This window comes from Lupinus angustifolius, chromosome LG11, assembly GCF_001865875.1.
Source record: "Lupinus angustifolius cultivar Tanjil chromosome LG11, LupAngTanjil_v1.0, whole genome shotgun sequence".
Taxonomy (NCBI): Eukaryota; Viridiplantae; Streptophyta; class Magnoliopsida; order Fabales; family Fabaceae; genus Lupinus; species Lupinus angustifolius.
In genome coordinates, this window is record NC_032019.1 from 27206324 (window position 1) to 27222138 (window position 15815).

Here is a 15815-nt window from a genome sequence, read left to right on the forward strand (position 1 = left end):
CGAAAGAGAAGGGAGTTGCTCTACCCTTAATGTATAGTCTAGATCCTTGCAGTCAAGAACAATTTCCATGTTCTCTTTCCAATCCTTAAAATTTTCTCCATTAAGGACCGGAACCAAATTTAGATTTGCAGGTATAGAAGCAATTGATGTAGCTAAATAGAACAAAAGACAAAATATTAAAATATGCTCACAACTTAAAAAATTATCAATGTTCTTAAATAATGGTATGTCCATCTCAAGATGCCTAGTGCACCATTAATATCAAGTCTTTGGACTGTAATATTAACTACAAGTGATACTCTTGTTGTAATGATCAAACATTTATAATAAGGCATGATAATTGACGAATCCCTCTTTGGATTGATTCATCAGTCACATGTATAAAAAGTTTAGAATTATAACATGTTTATCATCACAGGTGTGTATGATCTTCGGCCAAATATCAACTTTCCTTTGGGCCAATTAATACTCGCATGAATAATCATACACACTTACATATAATATTCCTCATGAGTTATATCCATGAGAGAGGTCACTTTGGCGACATTTCACTTCAATTGGCTCACTTGAAATAACAGACAACTTAATGGATAACCAAAAAATAACCAAAGTCAATGCACAAAGATACCAAAGCCCTATAAATCTTAAATATTCCAAAAAATCTCGCTTGGGCGAGCGTACTCTCGCTTGGGCAAAATGAAAGACGATGCTTCTGTTCAATTCTCGTTTGAGCGAGGGATTTCTCGCTTGAGCGAAATAAAAGACCATGTTTCTGTTTAATTCTCGCTTGAGCGAGGGATTTCTCGCTTGAGCGAAATAAAAGACCATGCTTATGTTCAATTATCGCTTGAGCGAGAGCACAGCGACAGAACACGAACATGGCAGTTTCTGCATCATTTTTCTCCGAAAAAACCACCCAAAAATCAAGAAAACACTAGTAAAAAACATTGATTCATTTCGAATCTATCGATATTCATAAGGAAAAGCATGAATTTCTATCCTAATAAATCCAATTGCTTAGATAAAACATCAAACCCTAAACCAATCCAAATTTAGGGAAGAACATGAAATTCTTCAAAAGACCAAATTTCACATATGAATCATATTAGGGTGGCTCTGATACCATTTGTAGGAATTTTCAATGAATAATCCTCTACTCTATATGCGGAAAACCTAATGATCAGGGCTTTGTTCCTATAATACAATGTTTATGCCCATACATAAACCCGAATAGAACAACCCTGATTCAGACCGAAGAAACCCCATATGATTTCATGGTGAAGAAGAAAAGCATACCTTGATTAGCCATTTGAAATTTCAAAGGTATGTGGGTATGATTGAGCTTCCAGATGATAGAGTCTGATGGTTTTCCTTCTGCTTCTCTAGAGGGGAATGAGAAAGCCAAGGAAAGCTTATTTGTTCTAATTAAGAGATTGATCCTTATGGAATTGTGATGGTGTTTTTTAGGTCCTTTTAGATAACTCCTCACAATTTACCTTTATTCTCATCAGCCTACTCAACAAAACCTGTTGCTCTACAAATGGGGACCATAACCCATAAAAGTAACCGAAGTGGTTACTACTTAAGCTGTAATAATTCTAATTCAGTCCCGTCATCAAATCAGAAATTGCCTGAAGGTATCTACACTTATAATATTTCATGACACATATGCCCTTAGCCACAAAATTAATTCTTGAAGACCATTTTATATTTGGCTAACTAAATAATGGTCATAACACAATCATATAGAATTATATTTGTGACCCTTAAATTGTCAGAAATTTTAACAATATCCAGTTGTTTACTACTTATTTTCATTAACACATCAACAATGCTATCTGAATTATGCGTTCTTGAATAGAATCTAATTGACACTGTTAAATTGAACTCATTTTCTAAATTAACAGCGTATTCGTATTTATGCGCTGTTAAATTAACATTTTACATAACTGGAAAATATTTATACAACATGAATTTACTTAAATTAACATGAAGTTGTCACGAAGTAGATTATTACTTTATAATTGTGTTTATTAATACGAAACTGGATAAAATATTAAACATTACATTTTGTTAATTTGTTTTTGTATGTATTATGTATTGATAATTTGTTTATTGTGTTTATTAATAAGGAACAATGCAAAAATATTAAAGAGAACAATCATCCAAATAATTAACAAAAAACAAAAATTAACATCCAAAATAATTGTTTTATTATTCATTCAGAGAGGCAAAATACATTATAATAAACTAAATGATTTAGTACATACGAATATAATGAACTAAATGATTTGGTAGAAGAGGAAATAATCTTGTCCATAATTTTTTCCTCTACTCCTCTACACAAATCTTGTACAATAGTTCATTGATTTCCTTTTAAAATATGGGTCCTTTTCACATGAAAATCGAGTGAGAGAAATCAATGAACTTTAGGAATTGGTGCAGATGATGAAGGAAAATAATTAAAAGAGATAAATAAAAATTGAAAGAGCTTAATGAACTAAATAATTCATTCTCTTTTTCCTTTTATTTACTTTCAATTGCTTCATCTCGTACAAATCTTGTATAACAGCCACCTTCCTTATGAAATCAAAACTTGTTAAAAACCTCCTTGACATGATTCTGAAACAGAAACACAATTTTTTCCTCGACTCCTCCATACAAATCTAGGTGCTTTTTCTCTTTTTCACTCTTTGAAGTATTGCTCTTTTTTTTACTACTTTTAATTTTCTTGCTCTTATGTTCATGAACATACTCTTATATAAACATATACTATTAGACTCTAAGCTAAATGATGAATTAGAACATTGAGTGAACCATAATATTTATAGATGAACAACCATTAATATTTCAACAAACGAAGAAACGTATAACCACTCAACCATTAATATTTCAACAACCAAGAAATGTATAACCATTCAACTATTAATATTTCAACAAACGACGAGACGCATTACTACTCCACCATCAATTTCTCGGACGCTTAAAAAGTCGTAAAAAATCAACATTGCATAATTAAGCAAGCGCAGTTATTATGTAATCTTCAACAGTACTTCCTTAAATATGTGATGTTGCATATATTCCCATCAACAACGCTTTCTATCAAATGCGCTGTTAAAAATAAATCATTCAAGTCAACGCTAACATTATTGATGTTCAACAGCGCATTGTCAAGAATGCACTGTTGAAGTTACACAAATTGATAGCGTCTATTTTATTATGCGTTGTTGATGTTCTTCCGCCTCATTTTTAATAGCGTCGTTCAAAATTCTGCTGTTGAATAACCGCTGTTTATTACGATATATGATGTAGTGGTTGTGGCAAAAGATATTAAGAAATGATATTTGTATTTAAAATTATTTAATATTTTACTACTTTGTCTTTTATATATATTTCCATAATAATTATAATTATTCCTTTCATCTTAATATCTCTCCTTTTATTTAGGTAGAGGTAGAGTGGTAAAAACAATAATTAAGGCTGCCTTATTTTTGTAAAGATAAATTGATAAACATGAAAAAAATTATTTTCTAAGAAAGGGATAGGATTAGTTATAGTTATACAATTAAGGTGAGTTATCATCTAAATGTAAAACTCGATTGTAATATATATATATATATACACAGGAGGTTTGCTAACATGAGTCCTTCCCTTTTTATGAAAGAACATGTTAGCATTGTGTACAAAAAGTACTTACATGAAAATTACTCTTACTTTTGTATTGAATTGTGTTTAAACATGAGGGGTATTTTAATAATTTCACTCATTTTTCTCTCCTCTCACCCACAAACCTTTTCATTCTAACCCTTAACACAATGAAAGGTTGAGGTCATCTTCTCAACAGTTTCATTATCTCCTTAAGTACCAACCATAATCTATCTTCGTTCATCCTAATCCATATCCCAATCATAATCTATCAAACTTTCACCCCCAAGTCACACTACAAAATGCTAATGAACATTTCAATTGCAGCCCCACGCTTGACTGGAATTTTGGTCATGATTTTTGCTTAGTTTTTGGAGTCTCGAATATTTGGAACTTTGTTAATATACATTTTGAAGAGAGACAATATTATTCATAAGGTGTGGTGTAGGCACTGTCATTACAAATTATTACAAAAATAAAACAATCATGGATCAAAGAATAGGTACTATCATTACAAATTAGGCATTGTCATTGTCCAAGCAATCATTGTGGGTGAACGTTTAAGATCAACTAGAAGCGTATGAATGGCTTGCGGTTGTAATCATCTAAGCATTTTATTTTTTGTTCCTTCCAGTCTGCAAAATGAACCAAAATCAGCATCTACTTTCTATCTCATACTATTATTTAAATAGAATCTAATTTATGAATGTTTAATAGATTGCAATTGGAAGATGGGTTGAGAATGAACGAACTATGGTTGGTGCTTAAGGAGATAATGAAACTGCAGAGAAGATGATCTTAAGCTCTTATTGTGTTCATGGTTAGAATGAAAGGGTTTGTAGTTGAGAGGAGAAAAAAGTAAGTGAAAATATTAAAATACCCCTCATGTTTAAAGACAATTCAATAAAATAGTAAGGATAATTTTAATTTTTGTCCAATACTTTTGGTACACAATGCTAACATATTCCTTCATGAAAAGGGAGGACTCATATTAGCAAACCTTATATAAGGAGATAAGTTATCTCCTCTAACCATTAAAGTCATGACACATATCCTATTTAATCATTTTTATAAAAATATTTCTAAAACTAAACAAAAGTACACATGTCATATTTTTGCTGGTGAGAGGAGTTAAGTTATCTCTTCTATACGGAGATATTTGATTCTATATATATATATATATATATATATATGAGAATAATATATTTCCTCATATCATGAGATAATTTATCTCCTTAAATCCACTTATTCTTTGGCAAGTGTCTTATTTCATTTCTCTCGAGAAGTTTTCATCTTAAAATATATTATAAAAAGAAAAAATAAGACACATGTCTAACAATGAATGAATTTAAGAAGATAAGTTATCTCATGCTACGAGGAGAAACTTTATTTTATATATATATATATAACAATTAACTTCAATTAAATGGAAATATTAAATGTATGTTAAATTTATTTTTTTTAGCATTTTTATGAATAATGATTATTTTAACTCATATTTGCAATATTTGAATACTAGTTTAATTTTTAATTTTAAATTGGTAGAGATGACATATCCACTCTTATATATAACCTTTGAACCAGACTTCTCTCCATTATTGGGGAGGGTCAGTTAGATTTTTATTGTATATTTAAGGGTAAAATGTAATTCAGTATGATTTTATCTTTTAATTTTCATGTCTATTTTTACCTCATCGTGGGAGAGGAGTCTGGCTCTAACCTCTTATCCTTGCATGGGAGTAATTATCTTATGCACCACATTGCATTCAACTTCATGCCTTGCTGAGAGAGATGCTGATCTCATCCCATATTTGCATGCACTCAGTGGCACTCTTATTATATCCCAAACACACCATTTTTTCTGCTATATCATCCCATTGCCCATTCTCCAAGTAACCATTTTCTTGGAATCTATGCTCAAAACCAAACCTTAGTTGTATCAAATTTGAAATCTCCATTTCTGTCCATTTTCTTCTATAATCAGAACCTTGGCATGGATATTCCTTAGAATCATTTCCTTCTCTTTTGTTTTTATAATCTTGAGCTTCTTCAATGAAAAGTTCAGCTTCAAATTCTCTACCACTATGCTTCTTCACAACCTCCATCAATGCAGCATCTCTTGCTTCAACCCAAGCTCTCTCTTTAGCCCTAAGTTCATGTACTTTTTTATCAAACACCATTGTCTCTTTTTTCTTTCTTTCGTCCTCCTTATACATCATTTCTTTCTCTCTTTGTTCAACAACACTCAACACCTTCTCCATCCAAGAATCTTGAGCCTCTATAATCTTCCTCATACAAGACTCCACAACCTCCTCAACTATAACTCTCAAACTTTTTCTTCTTACCCTTCCATTACTTTGTCTCTTATGTTCCTTCTCCATTATTAATGCAATTTCTGAAATACTCTCCTCGTTGTTTTCAGATGATGATGTCTCAAATTCAGATGATGACTTTGACAAACTTAGTCTCTGATCTGAGCCTTTGTGGTTACTGAAAACATCACTGGTTTGGTTGTTAATGGAACTTGGAGTTTCATGAACAATGTGAATGTTTCTAGCATGTGTGTTTGTTTGAATTTCTCCATATATTGCTTGAAGGTGGTTGAAGAATCTGTAGCGTTTTCCATCATGTCTACCTTCCTTGGAAGTCTTCTTGTAATATTTGTACAAATTCTCAAACTTCTCTTTGCATTTCTTTCCGCTTCTTTCGTACCCGTATTCCTCCATCATTATCCTAAAATCAAACAACTATTATTAATGTAAAATATGAACAAGGAAAAGATCATTATAATAGCACATTGCCAACACAAAATGGGTAGTAATCAGCATATATTACTTACTAATGAAAACATTGGGAAACACGATGTTAATAATGATGTCATTGTCGTACCAATTATTTTAAGAAAGTACAACATATATACAACAAGCTAGATTTTCTTTTTCAAATAATGTGCTACAACATGATAAATTCAGGGTTCTCCTTTAAAATAATAGATTAAAATAACGGAAACGTACTATTTTTACTAAATATGTCAGGAGCATCTATTATCTGAATTTGGATTAACAATGTTTCAAATAACCCTAGCTGTGCAGAGTAGGTTATATCTAGGACTAGAAAAAAGAGTCAGGAATTTTGATCTGAGGGTGAGAATTCCTTGCACGTACGTATGATGGTAATTTCATCACAGAACGAGTGCAACAATACATATTGACTCAGTGTAAAATTTATTGGGTAAAGCCAGAAACTGGTACCAAAAACAACATGAATCTCAGAGTTAGCTATAATTGCCTTTCATTTTCAAGTGCTTAAAGGAATTAGCCAAAAAGCATGTCAAAACATCACCGACAAAAATAAAATAAAATAAAATAGCTCAATCCTAAGAAGTACTAGAAGGTCTGAGCACTAAGCTCACATAGCTTTAAATTATGGTTGGGTACTATACAATTATGTTAATTTTATCATGTTATTTAAAATGAGTATAATATATATATATATTAAGGTTTTATAATATATATATCTTTCATATTCATATGTATTACTTATATTTGAGAGTTAATAATAATTAAATATAAATATCGGATGATATATTTATTGTATAAAAATCTTTTGAACTATTATTGTATATAACTTTTTCTCATAAAATTGAACAAAAACATAAGATAGATGTAGCTATAATCATGATTAGATGTGTAGTTTTCCAAAATTGTAATATTGTGATAATAATTTTGATTATAAACCCTAAACAAGAAATAATGCACAAAAGCAAAAGTGAATTGTTTTCCAATTAAGTTTAACTAACCTATATACTTACCTAGAAATATCATTCCACAAGGGTCCTTTATGACTAGTCTCTCTAAACTTGGAATTCATACGAGATCTGATCTCTATAAGGGAAAGAGTCTCTTGTCTAGGCCACCTTTTGTTTCCAGCATCAAATCCAAGCCATCCCGTTTCCTTTAAGCTAAAGCATGCAGTTGCGTCATGATCTGAACCAGTAATAGCAGCAATAGTGGTGTTTGTTGTTGGAATCATAGTACTAGAGGAATAGTCATGAGAAAACTGAGTGAGCCCTGGAGAATAAAAACTGTGGCTAACCATGGTAGGGTCGTAGCTATTAGATTGAGAAGCAGTAACAGCCTTTGTACAGTGATGTGTAGATAACAGTGGCTCTGGGAAATTTGGCTTGCAACATACATGGGTACTTGGTGATATGAGTTGCCGGAGATCCTCCATATCCACAAGCAAAAAGAGAGAAAAGGAGAGTGAAATAAAGTGATTGGAGTAAAGAGAGAGAGAGAAAGGTCAATATAATCAAGACTTTTGCTTCTATGAGAACTTTGCATATAGAAATTATCTTAGTAAGAGGATTTTTGAGTTTGCACTGTATTATTTATTATTGTTACTTTCGGTCCCATGTGGTAACAAGCTAATTCAATTTTGTGTGACTACCATATAATAAATGTTTATTCTCCAGGTTAAACTAACTTTGATATTTAACCTTGTAGGATGTTTAGAAATCAAAATATAGGTGAGACACGGTTATACTAATTTCATGTTGATGTTTACTATTCCTATTTGACTTAATGTCAAATATATGTAAAAATATTCATTTTAGTCAAAAGGTTTATGATTTTAGTAACTTTACGTGTATATATTTAATGTTAAGTATATCATATTAAAGAGTTTTTTTGAAATATTGGAAATGTTCATCTTCTATATCGATAACAACAAGCACAATAAAGTAATATGAAGTTAAGGTTATTACAGCAAAAACACCTAAAGCTAAGGTTGTTATAAGTGAAGTAGAAGATAAGATAAACATGAAAATAAAATGAGAGATAATAGGATGCAGTTGACTTGAGAAAATTAAGTAATCTGTTATTGGTTGCTATCACACCCCTATAAGAGTAGGTCACCATCCGTGACTTGCATCTTGGACTTGAAGGTGCTAAATTTTGATAGATGGAGTGTTTTTGTAAATATGTCTGCAGTTTGATTATGTGTTAATATATAAGACACTTGAAGTTGTCCTTGTTGCACAAGTCCCCCAACAAAATGATAGTCTAGAGCTAAGTGCTCCATTCTAGAATAGAAGACAGGATTTGCACATAAATAAGTGATACCAATATTGTCAGATTGAGGAATGGTTATCATTTGGGAACCTATTTCATGCAACAAGTTGGATAACCACTCAAGTTCAGTGGCAGTATGTGCTACAAATTTATATTCAACTTCAGTAGATGATTGTGCAACTGTATATTGGTGAGTGGATGACCATGAAACTGGATTGCCACCAAGGAATATAATGTATTCTGAGGTAGATGTGAAATAATCAGGATTGTCAACCAAATAAACATCACCGCAAGCTTCTAAATTGAAGTTAAGAGATTTCCTTAGTGGGAGGCCAAAATTGACAATGCCTTTGAGGTAACGAAGTACGCGTTTGAATTGTTTCAAGTGAATCTCAATTGGTTTGTGCATGAGGTGGAAGAGCTTATTGATAGCAAATGAGACATCTGGTCTAGTAAGGGTATCATACTGAAGGACCCCTAGAATGCTGAGAAAGATGGAGGCATGAGTGACTGCATAACCATCATGAACCATAAGTTGATCCAAACTAGAGTATAGGGCATGGATTAAGAGATTCTATAGATCATTAGTCATATGATGAGTAGCCCTAGATAGAGTTCATTACCCAAGTGTTTACAAAAGAGGATGATATATTCTAGCAATACCATGGAAGTTGGATTTAACCTCATGGAAGATATCGTTTAGTGTATAGCAAATCGTTGCTTTGTGACCATGTTTCTCACAATATTGGCAAATAACTTTGCGACTGAGTAACCAAGTTGTGTGTAATGGGGCAACACAAATAGAAGGTTCTAGAAGGAGGCGAGTCAACAAAAGAGGACCACAAGAAACCGTTAGGCACAAATATTGTTGGCAATACTGAAAAGTTGGAGGTTAGGTGTGGAGAGAGAATTCGGATCCCAAATAACAGACTCAAGGATTACATGGGCACATAGAGACTATATAAGAGAAAAGGGAAAGAATAGATGGGTGTGGAATTTCATGAAGATTCTTTCTTCTTCTTCTTCTTCTGCCTTATTCTCTAGCTAAATTCATATACAATCCTTGTACTGTTTTCACTTAGTTTCATGTACTCATGCAGACGTGATTTCTGCCTTACTAAATAATAAATATCTCTTGAGTTTATACATTCCACTGGTGCTTTCATTTCACCATGGCTGAGAACACTAGAATGAAGGAGATGAGCAGTGAGATCAAATGTAATGCTGATGCCATAAAAGAAATCCATAAATATTTTCATACTCAAATGGAACGCTTTGAATCCACAACTGATTCCATATTTGAAAGGACCGAGGCATGGCAAAGAGGAGCAGATCTCACTTTGAATGAAATCAACGAGGCCTTTAATCAACAAGTACAAAAACAACAACAACAAAACTTCCATGGTGTAGGAAACTCAAGCAGACCACCGTTCCAGGTTAGAAACATCAAATTGGAATTCCCATGTTTTAATGGCAATAATGTCCATGATTGGATTTTTAAGGCAGAGCAATTCTTTGGCTATTATCATACACTAGATACAGATAGATTAACAATTACCTTGGTCCATTTGGATCAAGAGGTGGTGCCATGGTTCCAAATGATGCAGAGAACTCACCCTTTCACCTCTTGGGTGGAATTTACCAAGGTATTAGAGCTAGACTTTGGCCCTTCTATTTATGGCTGTCCTAGAGCAACTCTCTTCAAATTGACGCAAACAGGGATAGTAAATGACTATTACATGAACTTTACATCGTTAGCTAATAGAGTATATGGGATTAGCAATGATGCATTAATAGATTGTTTTCTTAGTGAGTTGAAGGCTGAAATTCGCAGGGAAGTGATGATTCACGCACCACTTTCAATTGTCAAAGATGTTTCCTTAGCTAAAGTTTATGAGGAAAAAGATAGCCAATACTCTAGACCAAACAAAACACAAAACCATATCCCTACATCCTCATTCCAACCCAGAATTCCACAAAAGTTTGATATACCACAAAAATATAATCCACCTTTACTTAATACTCCACCCACTCGACCAATGAACCCACTACAAAACAACACCAACATCAAAAGGATGTCCCCAGCTGAACTACAATTGCGAAGAGATAAAGGCTTATGCTATGGGTGTGATGACAAATTTTCCTTCAATCACAAATGTCCCAACAAACAGCTCATGATACTGCAATATGATGACGAGGACCCAGACCCGACTGAAGCTGAAATAGTGACAACAGATTGGTCTCAGGGGGAGCTAAGAGCCAGGGAAGAGGACCATCATTTGTCCTTTAATGCGATGAAAGGGACTAATGGAATGGGTACCATACGGTTTCAAGGACAGATTGGCAGCTTCAAAGTCCAAATACTGATTGATGGAGGAAGCTCTGATAACTTTTTGCAGCCACGGTTAGCACACTGTCTCGAGTTACCAATTGAGCCTGCTCCTTGTTTTAAAGTTTTAGTGGGCAATGGTCAATCTATGATCCAACAATTACTAATTAAAGTGCAAGGGCATGAGTTGGTAGTCCTAGTGTATCTGTTGCCAATAGCTAGGGCTGATGTAATATTAGGCACAACAAGGCTTGCCACTCTTGGTGCTCATGTAGCATATTATGTAACATTAAATTTGAAATTTTTGCACTTGGGGAAATTGGTGACACTCCAAGGGGAGAGACAATTCACACCAGCACAAGCTCAGTTGAATCAAATTAAAAGAATGCAACATATTGATGCAATTGCCAAATTATTTACCATTCAAATCATGCAGTCTCAAGAACCAGTAGATAACTTGAAGGACTTACCCACTGACATTGCACTAGAGTTAGCTATGTTGTTGCACACGTATAGAGCAGTGTTTGACAGCCCTACTGGATTACCTCCCCCAAGAGAACACACACATGCTATACATTTACAAGAAGGGACAACACCAATTAAGGTTCGTCCATATCGATATCCTCATAGCCAAAAAGAACAAATTGAGAAAATGGTACAAGAAATGCTCAACCAAGGCATTATCACCACGAGCACCAGCCCTTTTTCTTCACCCATCATACTGGTTAAAAAAAAGGATGGGAGTTGGAGGTTCTGCACCGATTATAGCGCTCTCAATGTAGTCACAATTAAGGACAGCTTTCCTATCCCTACGGTGGACGAATTACTAGATGAACTTTTTCGTGCTAAGTTCTTCAAAAATAGATTTGAGATCAGGATATCATCAAATCTTATTGTAGCCAGAAGACATATACAAGACAGTATTCAGAACACACCATGGACACTATGAATGGTTAGTAATACCATTTGGGCTTACTAATGCCCCAGCCACATTTCAGAGTTTGATGAACCACATATTCCTTCATGCTTTAAGAAAATATGTACTGGTATTTTTCGATGATATTTTGGTGTACAACACAACTTGGTATGAGCACCTAATGCACTTGGAAGTTGTCTTACAAACATTACAACAACATGTCTTATTTTCTAAACTATATAAGTGTTCTTTTGGTGTCGAACAAATTGAATATCTTGGCCACATAGTTTTTGGACAAGGAGTCACTATGGATGATAATAAGGTTCAAGCAGTGCTCCAATGGCCTTCCCCTACTAATCTCAAATAGTTGTGTGGGTTCCTCGGTTTGACAGGGTACTACAGGAGATTTATTAAGCATATGCAAAGATTGTTGCTCCTCTAACTGATATGTTAAAAAAGGAATATTTCGGTTGGAATGAAGAGGCTATACTAGCTTTTCAGAAATTGAAGGATGCAATGACTTCAGCTCCTGTGTTAGCAATACCAAACTTTACCCAACCATTCATTTTAGAAACAGATGCTTCTGGTAGTGGGGTGGGTGTAGTGATCCATCAGAATGGCCACCCAATTGCCTACTTTTCAAAAAAAAAATTGGCACCTAGAAATCAAAAGAAGTCAGCCTACTTTAGGGAAATGTTGGCTATTTCAGAGGCAATTGCTAAGTTCAGGCACTATTTGTTGGGGCAAAAGTTCATAATCCACACTGATCAAAAGAGCTTGAGAAGTTTGATGAATCAAACACTACAAACTCCAGAATAACAACAGTGGCTACACAAATTCTTGGGATATGATTTTACAATAGAATATAAACCAGACAAGGAGAATTTGGCAGTTGATACCTTATCTCGAGTGTTATTCCTAGCTTGGTCAGAGCCATACAATGACTTCTTGCAAACACTAAAATTGGCAGCAGAAACATATGTCAAGTTGCAAGAAAGACTACACAATTGCATAACTCAACCAAATGCCAATCCTAATTATGCAGTGAAGGGAAGGTTACTGTTTTGGAAAGATCGTTTAGTGGTTCCCAATGTTCAGTCAGTGATCCAAATGATTTTGCAGGAATTTCACAGTTCTCCATTTGGAGGACATTCGGGGGTGACAAGAACAAAGGTCAGAATCATGGCTCAATTCTATTGGCATAACATGCAACAGGATATTCATGAATTCATAAAGAATTGCAACATTTTTCAACAAGACAAAATCAATCACACTCTACCTGCAGGATTACTTCAACCATTGCCAATACCAACTCAGGTATAGGAAGATATGGCAATGGACTTCATAACTGGCTTACCCAATTTGCATGGATTCACAACAATTCTGCTTGTGATTGATAGATTGACGAAGTATACACATTTCATAGCCTTAAAGAGTGACTATACTAGTAAAAGTATAGCTGAAGTTTTTATGGCCAATACTGTCAAGTTGCATGGCATTCCCAAATCCATAGTTTCAGATAGAGATAAAGTGTTCACAACCTTAAACATATGGGCATGAGTTCAGCTTACCACCCTCAAACAGATGGGCAATCTGAAGTATTGAATAAATGTGTGGAGATGTTCTTACGTTGCTTCACCTACAACAATCCAAGAACATAGTATAAAGCATTAACTTGGGCAGAATACTAGTATAATACCGCATGGCATACTAGTATTGGAATGACACCCTTTAAGGCATTGTATGGACGAGAACCTCCTGCTCTATTTCTCTATAATCCTCAACCCAAAGATCCAATTCCCTTACAAGAACAATTAATGGCCAGAGACAACATTCTAAACCAGTTAAAACAGAATTTAGAAAAGGCGCAGCAATATATGAAGAACCAAGCTGACAAGAAGAGAAGGGATGTACACTTTAACATGGGAGATATGGTGCTAGTTAAGTTGTAACCTTATAGACAACAATCAGTAGCACTGAGAAAGAATTAGAAATTGGGTATGCGGTACTTTGGCCCTTTTAAAATCATAGCCAAAATCGGGGAAGTAGCTTTCAAGTTACAATTGCCAAAACATGCAAAAATACACCCGGTATTCCATATATCACAACTGAAGCAGTTTCGGGGGACACAGACTGCAGCCTATATGCCCTTGCCCCTCACCACCACTGAAATTGGTCATATAGTAAATCCAAGCGCCATTCTGAGTCAATGAAATATACTGCACGACACATGACTAATTCCACAAGTACTAGTACAATGGGAAGGCACATTTCCAGATGAGGCCACATGGGAGAATTTGACAGAAATGCAACTCAACTTTCCATACCTACACCTTGAGGACAAGGTGCTTTTAAAAGGGGATGGCATTGTAATGAGGCAACACAAACAGAAGGTTCTAGAAAGAGGTGAGTCAACAAAAGAGGACCACAAGAAACCGTTAGGCACAGAGATTGTTGGCAATACTGAAAAGTTGGAGGTTAGGCGTGGAGAGAGAATTCGGATCCCAAATAGCAGACTCAAGGATTACATGGGCACATAGAGACTATATAAGAGAAAAGGGAAAGAATAGATGGGTGTGGAATTTCATGAAGATTCTTTCTTCTTCTTCTTCTGCCTTAATCTCTAGCTAAATTCATATATAATCCTTGTACTGTTTTCACTTAGTTTCATGTACTCATGCATACGTGAGTTCTGCCTTACTAAATAATACATATCTCTTGAGTTTATACATTCCATTGTGATTTGTTATGATAATTTCCAAAATACATCTTGGTTTTTGTTGTTGGATATTTGTAACGTCGGTCAACATGTGTAGTGGGAATCACTTGTTACTGAATTGACTCTTGGTGGTGTAGGTAAAGTTCAAAGTCAGTCAACTTTTCATGTAGTTCCTCGAACTGAATTGGCGTGTCATAGGCATATATATATATATATATATATATATATATATATATATATATATATATATATTTTAACCTCACGAAAGTCACCTTGAAAGCCATTGAGAGCGTAAAGGATTAGATCAATGTTGTGAAGAGGTTGATAGATGATGGCAAGCTCATCAGAGAGCCTTAATTTGATTCATGTAGGCATAAATGGAGAGATCACCTATGGAAAGAGGAGACAACTTCTCTTTGAACGGTAGAATTCTAAAATGAGAATAATTTACATACATGGTCTTTAGAATATCTCATTCATTTTTAGATATTTCAACACCACCAAGCATAGCGATTACAAAGTCGGTAACAAAAATAAGAATGGCAAGAACAATGAGTTTATCCTGGCGTATCCAATCAGTGTATGCAAGCTTAATTTTGGTGTTGCGTCATCAAGAAATTTAACAAGGCAACTAAGGTTGCCATCTACATAACTCATAAGGTCATAACCAACAAGGAGAGCATTAAATTGAACCATTCATATAGAATAGTTGGAGCGAGAAACTTTGGGATAAATTTGAGTTCCTACATTTAAGGAAATGATAGCCGAGTTGTTGTCTCCAGATGGAGGGTTAGTGACAACAGAAATAACTTCAATGATGAAGTCATGATCGGTAAAAAAATGTTGTTAAGTAAGAGAGGCTCTGATACCATAAAAATGTTTTTGAATATTGGAAATGCTCGTCTTCTATTGATAACAACAAGTACAATAAATAAGTAACCTGGAGCTAATTGTGTTACAGCAGAAACACCTAAAGCTAAGGTTGTTACAAGTGAATAAGAAGATAAGATAAACAGAAAAAAGAATAAGAGATAATAGGATGCAGTTGACTTAAGAAGATTAAACAATATGTTATTGATTGCTTTTTTTGTTCATCAATCAAATTCATTACCAGAAAAAAATAAGAAATTAGGA

At 34.2% G+C, this 15815-nt stretch overlaps 1 protein-coding gene across 1 annotated transcript; it reads right to left on the reverse strand.

Annotated features, from left to right (window-relative positions):
* On the reverse strand, positions 5368-7941 carry LOC109360148 (trihelix transcription factor PTL-like). Its single transcript, XM_019604878.1, has 2 exons — positions 7457-7941; positions 5368-6378 (listed from the first exon to the last, which is right to left on the reverse strand). Exons 1-2 carry the CDS (start codon positions 7876-7878, stop codon positions 5418-5420), a joined length of 1383 nt encoding a protein of 460 aa, XP_019460423.1. The 5' UTR covers positions 7879-7941; the 3' UTR covers positions 5368-5417.